The 24,244-nt window shown below is 38.8% G+C and overlaps 3 protein-coding genes and 1 long non-coding RNA gene across 6 annotated transcripts; 1 reads left to right on the plus strand and 3 right to left on the minus strand.

Annotated features, from left to right (window-relative positions):
* Positions 1-455: 455 nt before the first annotated feature.
* LOC135310012 (uncharacterized) lies at positions 456-3,066 on the minus strand. The gene is made up of 5 exons (XR_010370304.1): positions 1,453-3,066; positions 1,313-1,342; positions 1,195-1,220; positions 812-898; positions 456-513 (listed from the first exon to the last, which is right to left on the minus strand). It is a non-coding gene; the product is annotated as an uncharacterized LOC135310012 (long non-coding RNA).
* Positions 3,067-6,516: 3,450 nt separating this feature from the next.
* On the minus strand, positions 6,517-12,269 carry LOC128682208 (uncharacterized). Of its 3 annotated transcripts, none has more exons than XR_008406094.2 (6): positions 12,147-12,269; positions 10,474-11,566; positions 10,297-10,335; positions 10,173-10,194; positions 9,762-9,857; positions 6,517-9,101 (listed from the first exon to the last, which is right to left on the minus strand). XR_008406094.2 is itself a non-coding variant. In XM_064436934.1 (6 exons), the coding sequence occupies exons 4-6, from the start codon at positions 10,314-10,316 to the stop codon at positions 8,834-8,836; spliced, it is 384 nt and encodes a 127-aa protein (XP_064293004.1). In that variant the 5' UTR covers positions 10,317-10,335; positions 10,474-10,664; positions 11,492-11,566; positions 12,147-12,269; the 3' UTR covers positions 6,517-8,833. The 3 variants fall into 3 exon arrangements, 2 of the variants coding, with proteins under 2 accessions (XP_064293004.1, XP_064293003.1); XM_064436934.1 differs by lacking the exon at positions 10,173-10,194 and having other exon boundaries at positions 10,474-10,664; positions 11,492-11,566; XM_064436933.1 differs by lacking the exon at positions 10,173-10,194.
* A 294-nt stretch (positions 12,270-12,563) lies between these two features.
* Positions 12,564-19,992, minus strand: Brr2 (Brr2 U5 snRNP complex subunit). The gene is made up of 2 exons (XM_053766322.2): positions 19,857-19,992; positions 12,564-19,669 (listed from the first exon to the last, which is right to left on the minus strand). Exon 2 carries the CDS (start codon positions 19,632-19,634, stop codon positions 13,209-13,211), a length of 6,426 nt encoding a protein of 2,141 aa, XP_053622297.1. The 5' UTR covers positions 19,635-19,669; positions 19,857-19,992; the 3' UTR covers positions 12,564-13,208.
* An 859-nt stretch (positions 19,993-20,851) lies between these two features.
* On the plus strand, positions 20,852-23,489 carry LOC128682235 (zinc finger protein 771-like). The gene is made up of 3 exons (XM_053766849.1): positions 20,852-21,517; positions 22,057-22,187; positions 22,572-23,489. The coding sequence occupies exons 1-3, from the start codon at positions 21,105-21,107 to the stop codon at positions 23,447-23,449; spliced, it is 1,422 nt and encodes a 473-aa protein (XP_053622824.1). The 5' UTR covers positions 20,852-21,104; the 3' UTR covers positions 23,450-23,489.
* The last annotated feature ends 755 nt before the right edge of the window (positions 23,490-24,244 follow it).

Below are 24,244 nucleotides of genomic sequence, written 5' to 3' on the forward strand. Positions count from 1 at the left end.
AGGGATCCGACTGAAGGAGGGGGGAATGCAGCCTAAGATTGCCTTTAGCTGCGTAAAACGACGACTGATATGACTAATAAACATTTAAATGATTATGTTTGAGGACACTATTTTTTTGGGCAATATACCTTACATAAAAATATAAAAATGGTTTCCGGGGCTTGGTTTAATGACTCAAACTTGAAGTTGAGTTAGAATCTTTTTCACTCTTACTGTTATTTTGTGTTAACTTTAAAAAAATTCCAATTATTTGTTATTTTTCTTACTTCTCTTTAAATTGAAAATGATTGATGATTTTTATGTACTCAGCAGACCTTTCTCTTTCGAAGAAGACATGACATAGGCAGTAAACTTACTGCAATATTTTAATATTTTTTATAAGTAGTAGTAATGTCCTTTGTTTGGCGAGAAACCAGTGTTGGTTTTGAGTGTGTAATATAATGAATGATTATTACCGCCAATATTTCCACCAGCATGGCTGCAGGCGGCTGGTCCACGACATTTTCGTAAATTCTATTAAAAAAAAAATTAAATAAATATTGGTAATTACTTAGTACCCCGTCTAGTATTGTACAAAAATCTGTCCAGTAATTTTTATGGTGTTCATACAGACTGCAAGATCAAGATTGTAATGAATTTTACTCATGGGGATATTATGCATGTAATGCTAGATTTTTCTAAGTATTTTCTTAGTAAGTTATATTGCAAATTCGATTACCTACTGCAAACTCTACTTCGCACACAGTACCTACTTACTATTATGCAAGAGACAAATTTTCACAGCAAGTACCTATTCTATAAACATACTCACGGTTCAGACTGCGACCTCCTCCACCTCCGGCCCAAACTCCTCCACCACTTCCGCAGCCGCCGCCACCACGATATTTGGGTTTCAGTGCTGTCAATAGATATCTATTATAACCCATTACCAAGTTAAACACAATAAGCTAGTGCAAGAACAAATGGTTGTGCACGCCGATGCGACAGGATTACACACACGTCAGTCAAATAGGTAGATATACCTACACCGTGATATTTATAGCTAGCAGATTTGCCATGCTACACACAAGCGGAAAACATGGGTTTTTATTTTGACACAGTGTTAGTAGGTTTTTAAATGCACAAGTTAGACCAAAATTGTCAAGACATTAATTTAGACATAGAAGCACACCACCCAAACCCCACTATAGGTACCTGTTGAATTTCTCGACTTCCCTGAACTGCGTGAAAAAAAGTTTGTATTAGTTAAATACACAGGTATTATACTCATTTCTTTATTTATTTACCTAACCTAATTATAAACCAAACTTACCTGCCCATTGCCATTAACTACGTAATAAATCTGCAAACAATGAAGATAAATTAGTTCTAAGTACATACATATAAGTGAAACATGATGTTGAAACCATGAATATAAATTTAAATTTTGGAAAGCAAATAAGAAATACATACCTTTTACAAAAATAAAACCACCAACCATATGCGTTATGCGCGCGCCACCGGAAGGAATGACAAACGTGAAACGTCACATTGTTGTAGTGTAGTGCATGACATGCATAGTACCAGAATCGATACGTTTTCGTAATCGATTTTTTTATATCTATTTAAGTTACGAACCCTAAAAATTAAAATATCATTTCATCAATTATTTCTGCTCATTTATTACAAGAAAATATTTGGTAGGTATCTTTGCGAACAATTTGTAACGTCATACATTTTTGTGGTTTAAATGTCCAATAGGTACGTTGATAAGACTTTCGAATACAAAAAACAAAAAATAACATGCATATGGTTAACTCACAATGTGAATAAGAGAATATAATTAAGATAAGCTAATTTGCCGCTTTTTTATTGATGTTATCTCAGATTTTTCTATCGCCTTTGTTATCTACACTTTGTAGAAACCGACAAAACAATCACCGGTTTGCTTTGGTGCATTGTGTATGGCTGTATATATTGTCCCGCGTCACATTTTCAACACTACAATACCTTGTTAATACGAGGTATTGTTGTAGTAAAGATAAAGTTTAATTTTCCAAAGAAGTTGCACACTGTCCTAATGTTTTATTACCGGGCCATAAATCTGACGAATGCCTGCAGGTGCACGTGGTCATCCCCACCTCTTCATATGTCTTCTTTTATAAAATGTAAATTTTCGAAAGGGTTCATATCCTTGCCGACCTTTCCAGTGAAGTGACCGTGCAGTGATATTGTGACTAGTACATTATGGCCGCCGACGCAGTTTATGCCGAGATGGAAATGTTGTTCGCTGATTCTGAAGGGTAAGCCAGTTTTATTTTATTTTTCTATTTCTGTTCTATTATTTTTTCGATATATTTTTGCCCAGATATTTTAATATTTCTGTGTTTATCCATAAATCTATCACAACACAGAGAAAATATTTTTATTCTCAAATATGAAGTTACACATATCATTTGGGAGTTTATTTTGAAAAAGGAATCTAAGTGTACTTAGTTCTACTAATCCCCTAATATTGAAAATAATATTATAAATGCTAAAGTGAGCTTGTTTGTTTGGAATTTGTGAAAAACTTGCTAAATGCAAGTTTCAAAACTTTCAATACAAATATTAGATGGCGTTGTTTGTATTTTTAATGCACTATGGATATTTTATTCCAACTATTCGAAAATTTGTAAGGTTCACGCAAAATATACTGGACTGATTGTTATGTAATAACAAATTTGGCACGTTTTATCCCGAAATTCCTATGGGAAGCCCCAGGGCGCAGCTAGTAATCTTTATTATACATACGTGATCATTGATGGAGAAGTAAATTTTGATTATTTATGTATTTTGCCTTGTACGAGACATCTCTTGCCTTCTCCTTTATTAGAAAGAAACCCTTCTAAGCTTTCTTCCTCCTCATCTAGCCGCAAGAGTTCGTCTAAAATAGACTCACTTGCAATTGCATATATATGAATCTGTTCATGTTCCTGTAGCTTTTGTCTTTCATATTTTTGTTGCTTTATTTAATTACAATTATTCCTTTTATTTATCACAGGGATGAAGGTGCAAGTTCTTCATCCAGTGAGGGGGAGGAAGTCGGTGGGGACATCCACTCTGAGGAGCCTGAGGAGGATGCCGAGGTGGTAGCGCAAGATTGGCAAGCTGATGGCCAGTTGCCGCGCTTACCGTTCAACACCTGGCCTCACATCAACGCAGGAACAGCTGAGTCCCCTATCGATTATTTTAAATTGTTATTTAATGTCACATTTATGGCCACTCTTGTACAGAGTATAAATACTCACGCGGTTCAAGTTTTGTTGGAAACTGATCAGTTCCAAAGTAGAATATTTAGGTGGCACGAAACTAATATTGACGAAATGTATACCTTTTTAGGACTTTTATTTCACATGGGCCACATTAGAATCAGTAGAATTAATGATTACTGGAATACGAATCCCTTATTCAAAGCACCGTTTGCAAAGTATATGAGCCGCGATAGATTTTTGTTAATTTTACGTAATTTGAGTTTCACGGATCCTAACCTGACTTTTGATAGCAACGATCCCAGTAGATTTACAAAGCCTATTATTTCTTTTTTTAACAGCTTAATGAAGCTTCTAGTAGTACCACCGAAAAATTTAACTATAGATGAAACTGTAGTTTTGTGGCGCGGACGTTTAAAAATCAAACAGTATATACAAGGGAAAAGGCATAAATATGGCGTTAAATTATATGTGCTTACGGATACCAATGGCATAACGCAGAAAATTCATATGTATTGCGGAACTCATGACGTTGAACTTCGGGGAAAAGGTCATGCAGATAAAGTTGTAATGATGTTAATGGAAGATTATTTGAATGTAGGGCATTCTTTGTACATGGATAATTTTTATAATAGTGTTACTCTTGCAGAAGATCTGTTAGCTAAAAATACTTACGTCACCGGCACCCTCAGAGCTAACAGATCGCGCAATCCTTGCATTACAAAAATGAAACTTAAGAGGGGCGATTTGTTGTCTAGATATAATTCTCGCGGAGTCTGTGTTTCTAATTTTAAAGATAAAAGGAATGTGATTATGATTTCTACAGAACATGATTCACATTTGGTGAATCATACCAACAAATATGGTAAAATTTCACAAAAACCGGAAGTAGTAGTAAAGTATAATGAAAATATGAAAGGTGTGGATAGAAAAGATCAGTTACTCGCGTACTATCCTTGTTATAATAAATCCACTAGATGGTATAAAAAAATACTGGTACATGTAATGCAAGTCATGTTATTAAATGCTTTTATGTTATATAATGTTCAGCCACGTCCTTCCGACAATAAAATCCGTAATTTTTATGACTACCGTTTAGAAATTGTTAGAAATTTGTTAAAAATTAAAGAAACTAACAGACAGACTAACGCTCCGACTGTAAAAACCGCTAATGGTGATGATATTCATGTGGCTGAATCGTTACCCAAAAATATCAAAGGCAGAACTAAACGAAAAGATTGCCGATATTGCTTAGATCACCAGAACGTAAGAAAAGCTACCTTGTTTTATTGTCCCCAGTGCCCGAAACGACCGGGCTTATGTTTGGGTAACTGTTTCCGTAAATTTCATAGATATTAAATTAGTAGTTTCGTTGGATTATGTTTACCAGTATGTATCTACTGTATGTCATTATCTTTCATTTTTAATATCTTTCGTCGAGGCCTTTCATTATTCATTTATCTAGTCGTTCCTAACTTGTTATTTCATCCGCGTTATGCTTTTGGTTCCGTTATTCTGCTTTTAAATTTGATTTTATTTACAGTTGTTGATTTTTACGATTTTATACTATTGGGTTTCTTGTTGATTTTGCTTGTTATTACCGTTTTATATAATTTCGTTCGGTGGAAGAGCTATAGTCTGGGTCGAGCTCTACAAAGCAGTGCGGTATTGGTGGTGCACTGCTTCCTACCTACTCTTTAGGTGGGCCGTCAATTAACATTTCCTAAATTCTAGTTATTAAAATAGTTTTAACGGATAATTCACAAGTTTTTTTTTGAGTTTACAGGTGTTCTGCCCACGTGTTGATTTGGACGAAGATCTTTAGTTAGGATTTTGTAAATATATAGTATTGTTGTAGTTTTTTATTATTTTTATATTGTTATTTCTGTGTTTAGGTTTTCTTGTTGATTTTGCTTGTTATCGTTTCATTATAGTTACGATTTCGTATATATTTTTTAATTATTATATTTGTATGTTTTTCTTGTTGATTTTGCTTGTTTTTATGACTATGTAAATCTTTTTATTATTGTGGGCCGTTTATTTTAATTACATAAATTGTAAAACTAAAAAATATTAATTTACAGTGTGTACGTAAAAAAGTGAACAGTAAGTTCACTTTTTTACGTACACACTGATTTACGTACTCGTAACTTTTTTCATCTTCATTGTCCCTCACTAAGTCATTCTGTGCTTTAGATACATTTTAAAATTGTATATTTATATTTATTGTTGGTTTAGCTTGAATATAATTTATTCATGATCGGTGGAAGAGTTATAGTCTGGGTCGAACTCTACAGGATAGTGCGGTGTTGAATCTATAGGTAATACTAGAGTTAGCACTACTATGAACTTTTTAATGCTAAGTAGGTAATATGTTTCCATCTTTTTCATCTGTGTCCCAGTACGCTCCTTCTTGCGTGGTGAAATGTATATATCTTTTGTATATACTTCGCAACATGTAAGAAAGAGAGGCCGGACCACAGATGAAAGAGATATTATGTGTTTACCTACCATAAAAAAGTTCTTGGAAAAGCTGGCTATAGTATTACCTACAGATTCATGTGGAGGGGCACTAACCCCCACCAATAGGGTGGGCCGTCTGTTTCTGTGTGATTTGTTCATATTTATTTATTTCTAATTGCATAGATTTTAAAACGGAAAGAAAACTTACTTAATATTACTATTTATCAATAAATATCTTGTTTCGCCTTCATTGTGCTTTTTATTTCGTCATAATTCTTACAGATTGTGAAAATACACAAACAGAATTCGCAACTTGACTAGAGCCAACATCATTTATACCAAACATAAAACCTACAAATAAATTAAATCAGTATATTTAGAAATGTTCCAGTCCAATTATCTCGGAAAATATGACTCCTAGGACATTTTTTCACTAAACATATTTTATTCATGAGAATTTGCTCTATCGATTGGGATACTTTTTATTCCTGAAAACGAGAAGAAAAAAAAACACACATCTGTTTGAAATGAGCATATTCGTAGGGTTTTAAAATTACGCTCGTCGTGTGTTGTGCGCACTGGCGATACGGAATATCGGGAACACCGCTGGCGTGGGCGAAGCGCACTGCCGTTACGGAACATCGTAAACACCGCTGGCGTGGGTTGGCGCACTGTCGTTGCGAAAAATTCAACACCGCTAGCGTGTATGGCCGCACAGCTGATGGGAAACTCTATTTGTCGCTACGCATATGCGCAACACACGCATCGCGCGTGGAAATGCGTCACAGGGGCTTAGCTCATAATATTGTTAGCGGTCAACGTGTTAACACGTTGCCTGCTAAAAACACACGTAGCGTGTTTTACCGAATGTAACAGCTATGCGCCGATTACACGCGAGAGGTGATCTCATTATTTTCTTCCCGCGGGTGCTACCAACGCGCAAGGGGTGTTTTAAAAGTTCGACCGCCAGTGCGCCTTTAGTGACGAAGCGTGTTTTCTCTTTACTCCTACGCCGGTGCGGCTTTAGTGACGAAAGGTGTTATTTTTTTTCCTTTGCGCCGGTGCTACGACACACCTCTGGAGTGTTTTAAAAGTACCAACGCCAGTGCGCTAATAGTAACCAGGTGTGTTTTTTAAGTTTTCTTTATTTTTTTAGGAATTTAATGTATCCAATCTATAGATCGAATAGAAATAAATAAAATATGTTGAGGAAAAAAAATATGGTTCTTATATTTACAAAGATATTTAAATTCAAAGATTTATATAAGGAGACGTGCTTAGTAATTTAAAATAAAACATCTGTTCTAATGATAGGTAATTATTTGTTTTTGTTCTAGTAAATAAACAGGTTTTTTTTCTTTCGGTTTTGTTTTTGTTCTAATAAATAAACATTTTATTTGTGAAACATGGGGATATGTAGATACATTAAAATGATACTACACATGAAATTTAAATCTTATTTATCAATAAATGTTTACTTTTTTTATCTTTAACATTTTTTATTTTTACATCATTGTCAATGGCACTTAAATAGCAAGTCATAACTAAACACCGACTGCTCCATTAGCTATTCAACAATGACTTCATTGTTCTCAAAATCCAGGAAAGTAACACGTGTAGTTCTTGGAAAATATCGATGTATTACGACCCGTTTCAAAGTATAGGTAAATGATTTTTAAATATATTGCAACTTCGAGCAAAAGCTAAAAGCTAGTATAAACAACTACATAATGGTAAATATCCGTCTCTATATGGCGTTGATTAGGTATGTACCTACTATTCATTTATTTATAAGGTGAAACTGCACCCCGGGGCTTCGCTCCCGTGGGAATTTCGAGGTAAATATTACCCTCCAGATTATTTTCTACCCGTGTACCAAATTTCATAATAATCAGTCTAGTAGATTTTGCGTGAAAGAGACATACATACGTATACACTAACAAACTTTCGCATTTATAATATTAGTAGGATATAAAGGTCATGAATGAATTCTCATCCATGACCCTTCAAAAAATGTAGCTAGTCCTTAGAATCTTCCCGTAACTATGTACATATTTACAAATATTTACAAATATTTACAATATTTACAAAGGTTAAAAAGTCGTAAGTGAACCAGGTACTTAGCTTCTTGAGAAAACGAAACCATATCGCGTTTCAAAAAGTAACACCGCCATCTAAGGGAATTATTAGCAAAATATTTGGATTGGAATTTTACATAAAATAAATCATAAATTTATACTTTTTACGCCAGCTTCACACTTCAAGATATAAATTGCAGCAAGCCAGTTTTAAAGTATAAAATTATTAAAGTTCGTACAGTATTTCCGGAGTTAAGAGTACAAAACATTTTTTCATATAAATTTTCAAATTTTACCATGGGGTCAACTTTTCTAAATAAAAAAGTAGCCTATGTCACACCTGGATGTTTCGTCTGTCTCTGTGGCAAATTTCCTCAAAATCGGTTGAGTAGTTATAATAATCATTATTGTGACTCGAAAATATTTTTTACGTAATTTCCTAAACTTCCTGCCACGCCATCTATTGTTAACAGCAGAACCTTCTAGCCAATTTTCAATTTGCATAGTAGATACCTAATGATTATATGTAGGCTCACACTATCATCGAATCGGACAGATAGCGACGCGATTGTATGAACATTGCCTAGTTTGTAGAGATTTTATTTACTGCAATGAAAAACCAACAATGTAGTTGGCGATTTTGGCGGACATTGCTGCTTTCATCTTGCGATATATAAAAGCTCTCATACAAACTGCGCAATGACTTCGGCGATAGTGTAGAGGTATAGCTGGCATGATGTTTATGTCAAAGTTATGTGAAAACAAAGGGTAGTAAAAAGAAATGACAATTTGTTTTTCAATATATTTTAATTTTAAGTTCATTAATAATCAATTTTGGGAGCTCTGTCCTAACTAGAATTATAATCTTAGTTAGTTATCTTTAGTATAAATTGCAAGAATTTATTATGCAGTTTATATATTGATCCAGCTGTGTTCGGAGATATGATATATATACTGTATTGATAGTATTCATCATATTCCCGAAAATAGCTAGATCGATTTACAAACTGTGCATGAATTAGGATTGCAATTTATAGTAAAGATAACTAACCAGACAAAATTTTAGTGGACAGAGCTCCCTAATTTATTTAGACGCGCTGCAACGCGACTCTCGGCGGCTGCAACAGTTTTTGACCATAGGTAATTTAATTCGGCCATTTGGGCCGACGTAAGTGGCAGGCGCCGGGCGGGTGGAAGATTTTCAATTTCGAGACGCCGCAGCCGGTAGAAGTGCTCGCGATTACGCCTAATCGTCTCAAAATATTCCAGCGCTTCCTGCGCAAACGCGGCCACATCATCCTCCGATCCTGGGGGTGTTACTGTGCTCCATCTAAAAACAAAAAAGCATACATTTAGTTTTATTTTGTTTCTGGGTAAAAAATATGATCTGATGAAAAACAAAAGTGGAGTTATTACTTTGCGATTTTTCCCACACTGCACACTAGCGCCACCTCACAAATTTACTAATTTCTAAGTGAAAAAATAATATTTTACTAGATAATGCCACACTAGGTAAAGAATTTTAGTACAAAGTATTATAGTTTTCCATTGCATAATGTAGTTGTATCAGTTGACGAAATCGAAAACAAAATTCCTTTTAGTCTACTGTGGTTACATTGTATTATAGAAAACTATTATACTTACTTTCTACGAAAAATTCTTTATGTAATGTAGCATAATCTGTTAAAATATTTTTTACTTTTCTGATAACTGTAAATGTTTGCAATTAATTTGACCACAGGCAGTAAGGGTGTAAACGCCTCCTCTGGGGACCTACATATTGGGATACAGACTACTGTTTTTTTTTAAATAGACTTTAGCAAAAACCTTTATACTACCTATTTTGTTACTTCAATAGACCATTCAGTAATGGCATGTTTATTTGCAACAGCTGTTCTTGATTTTTTACCTAAAAGCCTCTTCTCAGAAATTCAAAAATTGAATCTGAACTGAAATATGATTAATAGTTATTGAGCTTGAATAAACTTACTTTCGGCAAAGCCCCCCGGTCAGAGCCCGCCACGCGCGCCGCCACCACGTTCCGGCCCTCGTGGCCGCATCGCCACTTGTAGGCAATAATGGAGTTCTGCAATAATTTATTCATAATATAGCTAGGTTCTTCATACGAGCTGGTGCGTGAGATGGTCATGCACAATGATGAACACAGACATATTCCCAATCAACCTTCTCAAGCTAGCAGTTTCGTGTCATGCCAAAAAGCACAAAACGTGAGTTTTTTTAGTTAGATACTTATTTGTTATTATAATTCATCTTTGCGTGAGTTAGTCAAAACTAGTGTAAGTATTTATGTGTAGGTATTTAGGTAGGTACCTAGTAAGTTTTAAAAGCAAAACAATCGAGCCCCAAAACCACGCTTTTCATTGTAATAATAGGTAAGTACCTGTTTTTATGCTGTTTCGATCCTTGAAAGACATGAAAACACAATCTCTTATTAGATAGATAGGTAACTCATGTTACGTAAGTAGGTACTTAATTCTAAAAATTTATAGAGGATATGTACGTACCTTGCGTCCTCACAAGCCATTTGTTGGAAAGTTTGAAGTCTGGAAAGAAACAACTGAGTAAGTTTTATGTATCACATAGCACAACTATAGAAATAACTAGTTATACTTAAATATCAAAAATATCGAACAGAGAAGATAATTTATCATACATAAGTAGGTAGGTAGTTTAAAACTTACTTCACAAAGTAGGTAAGCACCTCGAAAGTCTCACGCCGTACTTTTGTTCTGTGCTCACGCCGGTAACGTCACGCGTTTTTTTTTATTTCACAGCTCCATCGTTCTCCCAAACGATGATTTTGCCAACGTCAAGCTTGAGATTGATACGGAATATGTTATAATGATATATGAAACACTGTTCAGTGTGTAACCTAAAATATAAGAGTATATAACATATTTTTAACATGCTTGTATTTTACTATGTGAACTTTATTTTTCTCTAATATTTTCTTCCATATATATCAAATATAGAATTTATGTAAGTTTTATTTTGATTTTCAAATACATCTGTCTTGTTTACGAATACATATATAGTTTATGGTATATGTATGTATGTATAATGTTCTTAAATTTGTGATATTTTGAAATGTGAAGTAAGAAAGAACATTCTTATTCTGAGTATGCGACTAAAAATCTAGTAGGTACATTCCCATATCCCCGGCTTGTAAGTTTGCCAAGTATGTGTAGTTGAAACAGAAATTAAGTAGGTATGCACCGAATTACTTTGTATGTAGTTATAATTTATTAAATATACAACTAATAATAATTAATTAAATCAAGTTCAAACTTTAATTCTGCGTCTGCGTAAACAGGTAGTATTCCAATGCCCCAGTAGATGGCGGTGACCGAAATTATAGCAGTGGCATTAGTTCTTTGAACAATTAGCTTTCATTCTTTGTTCTCAAAACAGAGTAAAGTAATACGTGTTCATATCTGAGAAATTTTCGGCAAATTCTTAGAAATGAACACGTGTTACTTGCATATGGCATACATGCAATAAAATACAATTTGCCAAAAATTTCTCAGAAATGAACACGTGTTACTTTACTCTGTTTTGAGAACAAAGAATCAATGAAAGCTATTGTTCAAAGAACTAATGTCACTGCGATAAAAGTTATTCAATATAAAGTCTTATTGATGTAAAGCGACTAAGAAATCTTAAATATTTTTTAGGATTTGAATGAAAAGAAATATATACAAAATTTAATTGTTTTTAATTTCTTCATTCCGTGGCGGCAGCGGCGGTGGGGGCGGTGTCAGAGGCGGAGCAGGCCTGAAACATAAATAATTACGACTAAACAATTTCACCGATCTACATATTTTTAACAGTACGGAAAGGGAATAGGGATTAAATCCATACAAAAGTTCGCAATCCAATCTGGAAATACTATTGCGTCAACAGATGGCGCTAAGTGTACCAGCAAACAAACATTATATATATAAATATATATACTAGCAACCCATCCCCTCGGCTAAAACCATAAATTATACACCTAAACTTTACTCACACTTTGTTGGCGAAACCCGTATAAAAATCAGTCCAATCAGTTTTTGAGTCAATTGCGTTCATATAGACAGACAGACGCCACAGGGACTTTTTATAAGTACCTAAGGTTCATGTATTTATTTTTGTATTACGCCGGCTGTTCTCGTACATTATCGCCGAACTCGGATATATGCCGACGCGAATATGCGTACATGCAAGGTTTTTTACTGCAAAGAAAAGATATTATGACGAAATCGCTAAATTTCGACGAACTGTCAATCTTTATCAGTCAATATTTATCGGTGAATAGTTTATACCGGCATAAGGGAAATTTAAATGGGTGAATTGTTCTTATAGTAACATTTACCACATCCTTATGTAGCCACAACCACATGCAGCCGCTGGTGGATACGGCGAATCCAAAGCCCTGTGGTAGGCCAACAGGATCCTTGTATTCTGATGAGAGACAAATAATATATTTCACTTAAACAGACAAGCTTCTTAGCTTTTTACATGCGAGAATATGTAAATGGAAATTGCATTTTTATTTAAGACTATGTTCTCCGAACAAAATAAAATAAATAAATAAATTACCTATATAGTAAAGTCCCTTCTCGGTGTCTGTCCCTATGTAGCTTAGTTCTTTAAAGTACGCTACTGATTTTGAGCTGTTTTTTTAAAATAGATCGTGTGATTCCAGAGGAAACTAAAACTTATTTTGATTATATCCGAGCGAAGCTGTGACAGGTCTTTAGTATAACATAAATTAATCAAAACGCCTCGATATTATTGGAAACATATATTTAATAATAATTAAAACTAAAATTATGTCTTAAATTACATGAAATGCACACACGAGCATAATGCCGGCTCCACACTGTCGTCGAACAGTTTGTCAACAATATTGCGGATTCGGTATACATTGCTGGTATTTCATTGCGGTAAATAAAAACACTCACACTAACTGCGAATTGTTCACGCATTCGCGTCGGCGTGTGTCTGGAGTTCGGGCGACAGTGTGGTGCCGACTTAACACATTTTACAATGGTTTTAAAAGTAGTGGCTATGCTACAAGTTTTGTCGCGCCACGAAATAAAGTACATCATACGTGGAGCTTCAATCGCCGATCATTATTACATCTTACAGCAGAGTCGATCGCAGTAAACCAATGACAGCGCGCCATTGTGACGCAACGACGACCACCCTGCAATGTCATTGGTTCGCTGCGTCTCACTTCGAATCGACTCGATAGTGAAACGGAAACACGTAATATACACAGCCGATCTATTGAAACTTCATCATTTTCTATTTATATTTATGTCACTTCTCACGTTTTAATCAAATTAACAAAAAGACTTTAAATTACCTCCGTTTCAAACGAGCTACATCTCCCGCTGTTCTATCGCTCTCTCTCACGACTCGTGCTACCTCACTCGTCCCCACTAGAGTCGTCAGCCTCTCCCACGTCCACAGTGAACTTGTACTCCTGATCGGCGCCCAGATACGCGTCACACATGAAGTATAACGTGTAAGTGTGCCGCCCCGGAGCGCCACAGACAAAGTCCAGTCGAACCTTAGCTGAACGCGCGAGTGAAACCCTCTTAATAGACAGTAGAGTATTCGTCTTTGGATCCCCGATCACGACCCACCAGCCTTCCTCGCGCTTTTGCGACAGGAACGGAGCAATCACCGGGGCGACGTCGTCCTCTCTCTCCAGAGAAACTTCCACTTCAATAGACTTGCCGGCGCTGAGACGCCGCGAGTTCTTGACCTCGTAACTGAGGTCTACGTTAGGGTAACGGTTGCAGTAGCGAGCCACGTCCGCCATTTCGTTGGAGGAGAGCTGTAGCAGTTTCGCTCGAGCATTATCTTCCAGCTCCATAACGTCGAACACTGTTTCCACCCCTTTCTCGGCACAACGTTGCACCAGCTCGGGCGTAAAGTGCGGTAATTGACGCAGATAAGAGTCTTTGGCCCACATGGCCTGGGTCACCATCTGGGCCAGCTCCATGGCCGCCACGGCCGGCGACAACCAGCCTGAAGACGAGACCACGTCGACGCACGCCTGAATCAATCGTATTGCTTTCGTTAGCACTTTCTGCGTGTCCGCTTGGAGCTCCGCAGGCAGTTGCATCCTGGAGAGATGAGCTTGTAAAAGCACGTGCGCTTTCACATGAGGGTCGTTGTACTTGACGGAGCCGCCAGATGGCGCCTGCGGCTTGTGAGGCACTTTCCCAGCTAGGGATTTTATGATATTCTCCTCGCGATGTCTTATGGTGAGCTCCGAGTATTCAGCCGCAGACGAAATGATCTCCAGCAGACCTCGGATCTTGGTCTTGCTGGTCAAAGACAGACTGAACAGCTCGATGGTAGTGTAGTTTATGTAGTAGTATGACGCTATCATGCCCAAGTTGAGGGGCTGCACGTCCATTTCGTCTTCAATCGCGATACATTTGGACTGCTCCAAGTCTGTCAGCGTCGTCTCCACCAGCTCCGAGAGGTGGTCGGACAGATGTCTGTGAGTGACTCCCTGGAGGTTGTAATAATTTGGGTTTTGCGTCAACCTCCTGTAGAGGAAAGTCCACGTAAGGTAGTCCACGGCATCTTGTTTGTTCTCTATGGTTTTAGTGACGATTTCCGCGTTCATGTGATCGTGGAGCCTATGGTCCAAGTGGCTTTCAAGAGGGAGGCAGTCATTGAGCAATTTGGTGAAGAAAGGCTTGTGATGCGCGACACACATCAGCACTGCTACAGAGTGCTCGTCTTCTAGCGGTCGACACGCGCGCCCTAGCATCTGCAACACAGTTGTGATGGGATATTGCTCGTACGCATGCAATTTGCCGTTGTAAACGTGCGTATCGGCGACTATGACGGTGTGCACGTGTGCCGCGAAAGCCCACGCCAGCTCAGCCGCCACCACGCAAAGCTGAACCGCGGCAGACTCCAGCAATTGCTGGACAATGCGTCGGTCGTTGAGTTCAACTCCCTCATGGAGATACGCCACGCCGGCCGACAAGGTTTCCTTCAACATCTTATCCTGTATTCTCGTCAAGAACGGCTGCACTAGTTCAGGTTTTGCGTGTAAAAAGCGCGTGGGACGGCCGTGCGCGGCGGCCAGTGCTAGTAAATCGGCCGCGAGGAGGCGTGCGTGTCGCCGCGACGGTACGAACACGCAACACGGTTTGGAACCAGCGTGGCGGCAAACAGCACTATAAATTGGCTTCGTCATAGCTGCTAGCCGCGAACCCGCGTGGGAAATATTGAACCCTTGAATATGTAGCTCCAGAGGCAGTGGGCGTACGCTTGGGTGGAAGTTGAAAGACGCATTAGCGTTGCATCCCAGCCATTGGGACACGTCCCTCGCGTCAGCCAAAGGCAGCGATAAAGCCACAATACGAATAGGCTTCCCCGTTTGCGAGGCTATGTATCTCATTCTTGAGCAGACAACCTCTAAAACTGGTCCTTCTTCTCCACCTAACAGCTGCAGTGCGTCCACTATGAACAGCGCGACGCTTTGCACGCTTTTGCGGACTTTCCATCTTCGAGACAGTACGTCCCATTTTTCCGCTGTGGTTATTATAATCTGGCCTTTGTTTAAAAGTTTATGGTCGGTGGCGGTCTCGCCCGTCAGTTGGACTATCTTGAGATTGAATTTGGTGCCGAATTTGTGATACCAGTCAGCGAACACGATGTCCGCTAGAGCGTCCTTGGGCAGCACATACACAGCTCGTGCCGCGGCGTTGCTTGATAGCAATCTCAGCAGAGATAGCTCGGCAATTACTGACTTCCCAGACCCAGAAGGAGCCCCCACAAACACGTTATCATCAGAGTTGTACACTGCATTGAACACTTGAGTCTGAACTGGGTTGAATTGCGGAAAAGCCTCATTGTAAAGCTCTTCGTATTTGGGGTTCCGTAAGGCGGATATAGGCAGCGGCTGCAAGTCCAGGAGTTCCGTAGGTGGCAGATTCTTTTCAGGCAGGATTAGATGGCGGAAGGACACTGGCAGTTGAGTTTCTGCGCCTATCCACCTGTCAGACACTAGACGAAGAAAGTATTGTGGGGGTAAAGGTTCGAAGATGGGCACAAACAGTTTGACAAGATGCTCATCTTTGCTGTACTTCTCTTTGAGCAGAAAGTACTCATGGTGGAGTACGACTTCGCTGTCTACGTCTTCCACTAAAATCCAGAACGCTTCTGATTGTCCATGAACCTTTTCGTCCCATTGGAAGTCAGGTGTGATAGTTAGCTCCACTCTGAGCGTAGACCTGGTAATGGGCTGGATGTGTGTAGACAATTCCAGCTTGGGGAACTGCCGCACGTGTTTGTGTATCATTTTACCTAGTTTCGGAGCCCTGACCAGCTCCCCGATCTCATTTGGGCCCAATTCGTAAAGCTTCTCCCACGGGAAGTTCTTCTTTTCAAGCTTCTTCACCACCTCTTCTGGCATTTTTCTGAACTGCCTGAGCGGCGACATCGACTGCCACATGCGTCGGTCCACCATTTTGCATAATGCTAGTGTTTTATCCACTAGTTGGGCCCAGCCCCTGTGCAAAACGATCTCGAAAATAGCTCGTAACAGCCTAGAAGCGCTTTGTGTTACATAGACCATGTCTGCCATCAAAGCGAACCCTTCGAGTTTCAATTGTGAAATGTACGCTTGCAACAACACATTGATTTTAGCTGACGGTTCCTCAATGCTTTCCTTTATCGGGATCGGAACTCTCTCCATAAGTTTATGCAGCTCTAGCTTCTCTTCCTCCCTCACTGTGACATGTTTGAACTCAGCTGATAGTGAAAACACTCTAAACAATTCAATTTCACCTAGTGTGGGGCGCAGTAGCTGGTTGTACGCTTGCATGGTCTCGTACGTGCAGTAGAAGTGGGACGCGATACGACCCAGCTCCGTCGGTTGGAAATGACCAGATTTCCGCTCATACTTGATCAGACCAGCTTTATCTAACAAACTTGCAGCTGTGTGAACGAGATCAGCCCTGTGTAACTCTAATAACGGATCATTTTGTATCTTTTCTGGCGAAATCCCATACAAAGCTGGTTGACGGAGCATTCTAATATATAAATACGTGTAGCCTAGCCAAGTGACGGCGTCGCGGACGCTCTGAACTGAACCGAGTACGACTTCAGCATTGAGCATGTCCGGGAGCTTCGCAACTAGTTGGGACTCTATGGGCAGTTGCTGGTTCAGCAGCGAAAGGTAATACTGTAACTCTGAATGGTTGGTTATGAGAATGCCTTCACCTTTATCATCGTATTGCGGTCGGCCCGCTCGTCCCAACATTTGTAACACGTCTAGAGCTCCCAATTCGCTCCAACGACCCTTTTCAGGGGAATACACTTGGGTTCCTTTCACTATTACCGTGTGCGCCGGCAAATTCACGCCCCACGCTAGCGTAGCTGTTGATACTAACACTTGTATATGTCTATCGGCGAATAAGTCTTCTACTAAGGTCCTGTCTACTCTGCTCATGCCGGCGTGATGGATAGCGAAACCGTAAGGCAGTAGTTCGCGCAGTTCTGGATTCTTAACTTGTTCCGCCTCCGTTCGGAGGACTTCCATGCTGGCCGAACCCTCTCTAAGAAATTGTCCAAGCGTGTCTTTCTCTAAGCACATATCGCGAATTGCGCGCGCAGTTTTCCCTGTTTCCTTGCGCGAATGAACAAATACTAATATCTGATTTCTTCCAGCATGCTCTATGGCCTTCTCGTAAACGATATCGTTCATGACTTGGAACCGTTTTAGCGCTTTTTTCTCTGTAACTCCTATGTATTGTTGTTCTAGAGCGACTGGCCTAAAAGAATTGTCGAAATAAAATAATCCATGTTCTGGCCTTACTCGCAGGAAAGCTGCAACGTCAGTGTAGTTGGGCAACGTAGCAGACAGACCGACAAGACGAACCTCCTCTTGAGTTTGTTCTCTTGTCCTCAGTGTACGAGCCACTAAAGCCTCCAACACCGGGCCTCTCTCGTCATGTAGGAGATGGACTTCATCAATTATGATTAGTCGGACTAAATTGGTGAACGAACGCTCTCCACCTTTCCTGGTAATGATATCCCATTTCTCCGGAGTGCAGACAATGAGTTGCGTCGCCTCAATCTGTTCCCTTGTTAGCTGGTGGTCGCCTGTCAGCTCAGACACCTTCATGTTGTATGGGGCAAGGCGTTTGCTAAAGTTACCCACCATTTCCTGTACAAGAGAGCGCATTGGCGCGACATATATCATTTTAAAATCGTGCACATTGACCGTACCGTCGTCGTTAACGTGTTTCCCAACCTCTCTCAATATACACAGTAATGCTACATTGGTTTTACCAGCCCCTGTTGGAGCACAGACAAGCAGGTTCTCATCAGATTCCAAAGCTGCTTTCGATATGCGACTCTGAATCCTATTCAAAGTCTTGAAGCCTTCAAAAGCTGGTTGGACGTATTTTGGCAGCTTTTCTATTGCTACTAGAGTCTCGTCCTCTTCAAAAGGTTTTGGTTTTAATGCCGGGACATGTACTTCTTCGTAACCTTTCCTCTGCTTCCGGAATGAGCCAGGCGGCAGCTGACACCTCTTGTTGGCCATGAAGTGCGCCCCTGTAGCAAATACCAGGTCTTCCAACTGAAGTACAGTGCGGGACCCGGTCACTTGTCCCAACCCAGACTCCACTTCTGACTTGTGACGTTTGCGAGGTGCCTCCGATTGTTGGGCGTTGTCATCATCACCTTTACCAGTTTCCAACTGTGCCAATATCTTCTGTAAATGTGGCTGCCGAGACATCTCATCTCGTATGGATGCTCGCTCATTATCTGACTGGGCTGATGCTAATCTTATGCAATATAAAATTGTATGTCTGTGCTTGTTGAGAGTCTTGACAAACTCAAAGCAGTCATATCCGAGCAGCAAGACTAGTCTATTTTCCAGGTCTCTGTCATCAGCAGCTTCTGCTAAAGCTTTTAGAACCTCACTGGCTTTGGCTTGAGACACCATAGCGTCAGGAAAGTGTCGGGAAAGCCGTCTCTGGAGCCAGTAAGCATCTATATCCATCGGGTGCAAAACTGCATCTCTGCGCTTTTGTGATTGTTCTTCTGATAAATTTGTGTGTATTGCATTCTTCCTTCCCTCTCCATCGCTGTCTTCACCGCTGCTCTCTTTGTCCTTTTCATTCTCTGAGCCTTCACCGTCCTCTTTGTCTTCTTCGCGGACCTCCCCATAAGCATCTTCATCATCCTCCTCAGAAGACTCTTCAAATTGCACATTAATGCCGTACGTCTCATCTATTTCTGTACTTCCTTCAGTTGCCGCACTTATATTGAAGTCGGTAATTTTCTTACCCAAGTTCACCAACAAGGCAAACCTTTCATCAGATATGGGTCCCAAAAGCAGTTCAATTTCTTTCTTCTTTTCAAGATCTTTAAGTTTATCATTCTTCAACACAACTAATACCTCATCGCAAGCACCACAGAGGATGTCCCTAGGCTGGTCTCCGAGTGCACTCTGCATAAAAGACAGAAGTAGTTCGTAAGCATGTCTTGTGTGTTGAGCTCGAGGCCTGTACAGTACTCCCGGTGTGTCGTCAGCCCAAGCGACGCGGGAAGTTTTCGACTTGGTTAATTCGTACGTTGCTTCGTCACGCTTTTGCCGCTTCGCTTTCCTTTCCTCAGCTTTTTCGGGCTTAGTGCGCTGGGCGCGGTCACCCATCCGAGTCCCGCCGAGCTTCCCAGACAAGGAGAGGACTTCCCCTGTGGCTTCATCACGACCTCTTCTTTCTATCAATCGCACATCAGCTTGGAGCACGAGATTCGAGTTTGCTTTGTATTCGTATTGCAGCTGTCTGGCAGCTGCGTCCGCCATGGCGTTTTACTTACGACTTCTTGGACTTCTTTTGTCTAAAAAGAGAAAAAATTGTTAAACACTGAGAAAAATTTACGCAATTTTAAAGGTTATGTCGCCGATGACGCTTATAGACACAATACAATATGAAATTATGGTTTGTAACATTACAAGAATTTAGTACAATGATTTATAGTATTAATGTTTAATCATGTTGCACCACATAAAACTAATGATACCTACGTATTTTCCAAGTTTTCACAGTGATAATACATGAAAATAAATCTTATCAAAATAAAATCTCTACAATTTCCCCAATTTGACAAATTTTCATAGTCATAGATAGACAGAGCACACCATAGACTAGAGAGAAGATCGTCGATTTACGTTGATCCAGTAGTTGGATTCAGTACCGGTTTAAATTAATCCAGTTTTTTCTACAATTCTACAAACTGATTTTTAAAAAGATATGTAGTAGACTCGTGAAAATATTGGTATATTTAATGCTAATAATATTCTATGTGTACCGTCAAAGCGGTTGCTTAATTGCGGTAAGCTTGAGAGGTTACTTTCTATTTGACATTATAATTTTATAACTGACCCGATGCAGCCATTGATGCAGCAAACAAAGATTGAGGCTGGCGTATTGCATTTTGACATTCCGATATCACTCGAACGAAATGCACGGTGTCAAAGGCTCTCTCTCTCCATATTGTGCATCCCGTGCGACTCATTGGTTCGAAATATAGGAACATAATGTGGAATGCCTTGCACGTCTGTAAAAGATGTTAACATTAGAACTAGACTTTAAGATTTAATGTAAAAATGTAATGACTATGTTTATATTGTTGATGTGCCAATAAATAAATAAACATAATACCAAAGACATAGAAAATTAGAGGGTGTTTGATTAACTGACCATTATCATGATTTTTTATGGAACAAGAGCTGCCGCCACAAGAACTGCCGCCTGTTTTTTTTATTGCCTACCATATTATTATTTGCTGGCCAAATGAAAAACCAAATAATTAATTCATGTGAAAAATGTGATAAAAGATTTCATTCAACTTCCCAACTTTTTTTAAACAAAACAACTCTTTCTTCTCTCTTCTCTAGTCTGACTACAGAACGTGTTCTAATCCACCGCTGGATACTGAGTACTGGATTGATCGCGTTTATACAAATCCAGTCATTGGATTCAGTAGCTCGATCATTGTACCTGTCTCAATAATATGTCAATGTCAATTTTTACGACCGTAAATTTTCTTTCTCAAAATCTCGACTCGCTCGATTCTTGGATTTAATTTTGCGTTTAGGGCGTTGATTAATTAAAAAGAAAACATTTCTTTTTATTTATCATTCATCAATATCTGTGAAATAGGATCTCATTCATCGTGTTTCCATTTTATTACACGGTATTTGCAGTAATGTGGAGTTCAGTTTTCATTATCAATACAATACAGACTTTAAGAACGTAATCTGCAGCTGAAGATGAGCTCAAAAGAAGACCCTCTACAGGTCGCAGTTTCCGTAGAATCTATAAAACGTGAGCCCAGAGAATGCATCGTTTGCGTGACGGATTGCGTAGATTACTTTGATATCCATAATACTACTACCGCCCTTCTTGGTACACCATTAGGTATTTTTCTCTATAGAGTCACGAATGTGGAACTTAACAGTCAGGAATACACAAAATACATCTGTAAGACATGCTTGGATCTAGCAAATGAATTGGAGCGAGCGGAACTTGAATATGTTAAACTGAAAGATAATTTTGAGTCTATCATAAGTAGGAATCCCCTGTTTAATTCAACGGAGAAGGCGTTAACTGTGGGGAATGCGGAGAAAGAAACAGAGTATTATGAGCCTGAGAAGGATGAACTGCCAGAAACAATCGAGGAAGGGTAAGTAATGATTGTTATATTTTTCTTTCTATTCACCTTCTCTTAGACATGGGTGATCTCGACTCTGAGACATATTTGGGCTCACTGAATCTTAATCCACATCTGGAACCGACTTCTCTTAAAGATTCCTACTCCTTTATCGGCTCGCCCTCACAGACATCTGAGATGTTCGTTCGGTACCGGCATGTATTCTTAGCAGTGGTTGTTCCTAAATGCCAATAGTAGTTTTTTTTAGAAATACTACATCATGTAAAATTAGATGCGAAAAAGCACATGTGAAGTTCTATTAAATTTATGTATAAATACTTTTATTTGAATGTGAGAGAATGACAAATCAATACACTTTCACGTTTATTAATATAACCCTGTTATTCATTAAAAGTTGAAGCATATTTTAAGTTTTAGTATATTTTGTCTTGTTCTGTCAATGCCGAATTTTGTCAAGTGCGATAGTGATAAAACATACTATAGCTTAAAGTATGCTTTATCTCTTTTATGTATAATAGGGTATGTATTAAAAAATTAATTATCTATTTCAGTGAGGACAGTGTGAGCAGTGAGGTCAGGAGTGAAGGAGACAGCGATCACGAGTGGGAAGTCAGCTCATCTCGCACCAACCTGAAGACACTAATAAGAAAAACAAAAGCATCACTTAAACCTAAAACTACAGGTACTGTTGTTTTATAAACTTAACAACCTCTGTGGTGTTTGTAATGGTCATCATGCAGACAGACAATTCCGATAGACCTGGGTTTTTGACGGTTATTTATACACATATGAATATGTTACTAGCTTTTGCCCACAGCTTCGCCCGCGTGAATACCCCGCGTCATCATATATTTTTCCGGGTAATGAATGAATAGGGTACCTCCCTATGTCCTTCTCTGTACATTGAACTGCATATTGTATACAAAATTCCAGGAAAATTGGTTGAGTTGATTAATAATTAAAATACTTTTGAGTTAGTATCCCATAACACCAGTCACCACCTACATTTGGGTTAACTAAATCTGTTTGATTTGACATTTATTATTATTATAAAAATAATTCACAGACGGCGCACGCCCGCGGAAGCGAAGAGCCAAGAAGCCGAAAGCGAAACAGAAAGCGAGCGAGAAACATATGAGCCCAGGCGAGAAGTACGAATGTGACGTGTGCCAGCGTCAATTCACAATGAAGGGGAACTACACGAGGCACATGACGACACACAGCGGTGTCATGCCATTCGAGTGTCCCACATGCCAGCGCCGCTTCAACAGGAAAGACCATTTATTGACTCATATACGAACACATACCGGTGAGAAACCATTTGAATGCAATTTTTGCCTTGTTAAATTCAACCAGAAAGGCAGCATAATTAAACATTTAAGGACCCACACTGGAGACGAACCTTTCGAGTGTAATATATGTCATCGCAAATTCAAACAGAGACCGCATCTGAATAGCCATTTAAGAATTCACACCGGTGAGAAACCTTACGAATGTAATTTTTGTAAAAGAAAATTTTCAGCGCGTTCCAAACTCAAAATACATGCGAGAACACACACCGGGGAGAGACCGTATGAGTGTACGTTTTGTAATCGCCAGTTCAATCAAAGTGGCAATTTACAAAGTCATTTAAGAACACACACCGGTGAGAAACCTTATGAATGTGTTATTTGCCAGCGCAGATTCAATTTGAAACATCACCTCCGGGATCATTTGAGTACTCATACGGGTCAAAAAGCATTCGAATGCAGTGTTTGCAAACAGAAATTTAATTATAAGCATGTAATGCAAAAACATATAAAGGTTATGCATCCTGGACTTTTGTACGTTGGTTATGACATGAATTCAGCTGATACCGAGCCGGAGGTTATATTGCAAGTTGACGAGAACGAAGTAGAATTGAAGTCGGAAACTATTGTAATAGAAATGGAACCAACCGATTGAGAAATTGTTTTATTTTACGAAATAAATGTATTTAAAAATCCTATATTTATTATTTTTAACTAGGCTCCGTCCGCATTAGCGTAGTTGGTCTAATAGAAAAACGTGATTTGACCGCGGATCATTAACTATAAAAATACCAAATTTCATCAAAATCTGCCCAGCGGTTTTGCCGCGAAAGCGTTACATGAATATTACTGCGATACACATTACAATACAATACGGAATTCTTTATTGAATGCAGGTATTTCTTACAATTAATTAATTCAAAATGGCGTTAGTTCTTTTGTATAGAACCCATAATTTGATATGTTTTAATATCAGTATTTAATATTAAGTTATCTCTGTTATCTCAAGTGTTTTTGTTAACACTGCTGTCAGATTTCAAGTCGCCTAAAGGCATTTGACATGACTTATGAATATGCCGTCTTGTGGCAAGTGCCAGCAGGTTTTTTGTTATTAAAAATTTTAGCTTGTTACAAGTGTTGAATTCAACCCGAATCTTCACATGGATCTACACAAGATACCGATTTTACCTCTTTGTATGTATACATGGTGTTTCTTACAGCTGTGATATGATTTTCACGTTGTATTTTATTATTTATGTATATTTAAATAAATGTACAGACAGTAAATATATCGTTCAAATCATTTTTATAAAAATAATAATTTTTTCATATCACAAAAAAATTAATTAATTATATAATTACTGGCAACACTTGGTTACGCTATAACTTGACAAATACTTATTACGTGAAGACTAGCGGTATTTTATTTTATTTTATTTATCATAGAATC

Source organism: Plodia interpunctella, chromosome 29, assembly GCF_027563975.2.
Source record: "Plodia interpunctella isolate USDA-ARS_2022_Savannah chromosome 29, ilPloInte3.2, whole genome shotgun sequence".
Classification (NCBI taxonomy): Eukaryota; Metazoa; Arthropoda; class Insecta; order Lepidoptera; family Pyralidae; genus Plodia; species Plodia interpunctella.

Excerpts from the sequence above, each read along its gene's own strand:
- LOC128682208 (XM_064436934.1), bottom strand. The coding sequence starts at position 10,316 with ATGGCTTGTGAGGACGCAAG. Across the intron at positions 9,858-10,296 it reads ATGGCTTGTGAGGACGCAAG|AACTCCATTATTGCCTACAA; the intron begins GTACGTACATAT and ends AAATTATTGCAG. Across the intron at positions 9,102-9,761 it reads ACCGGGGGGCTTTGCCGAAA|ATGGAGCACAGTAACACCCC; the intron begins GTAAGTTTATTC and ends TTTTGTTTTTAG.
- Brr2 (XM_053766322.2), bottom strand. The coding sequence starts at position 19,634 with ATGGCGGACGCAGCTGCCAGACAGCTGCAATACGAATACAAAGCAAAC.
- LOC128682235 (XM_053766849.1), top strand. The coding sequence starts at position 21,105 with ATGAGCTCAAAAGAAGACCCTCTACAGGTCGCAGTTTCCGTAGAATCT. Across the intron at positions 21,518-22,056 it reads CCAGAAACAATCGAGGAAGG|TGAGGACAGTGTGAGCAGTG; the intron begins GTAAGTAATGAT and ends TATCTATTTCAG. Across the intron at positions 22,188-22,571 it reads ACTTAAACCTAAAACTACAG|ACGGCGCACGCCCGCGGAAG; the intron begins GTACTGTTGTTT and ends AATAATTCACAG.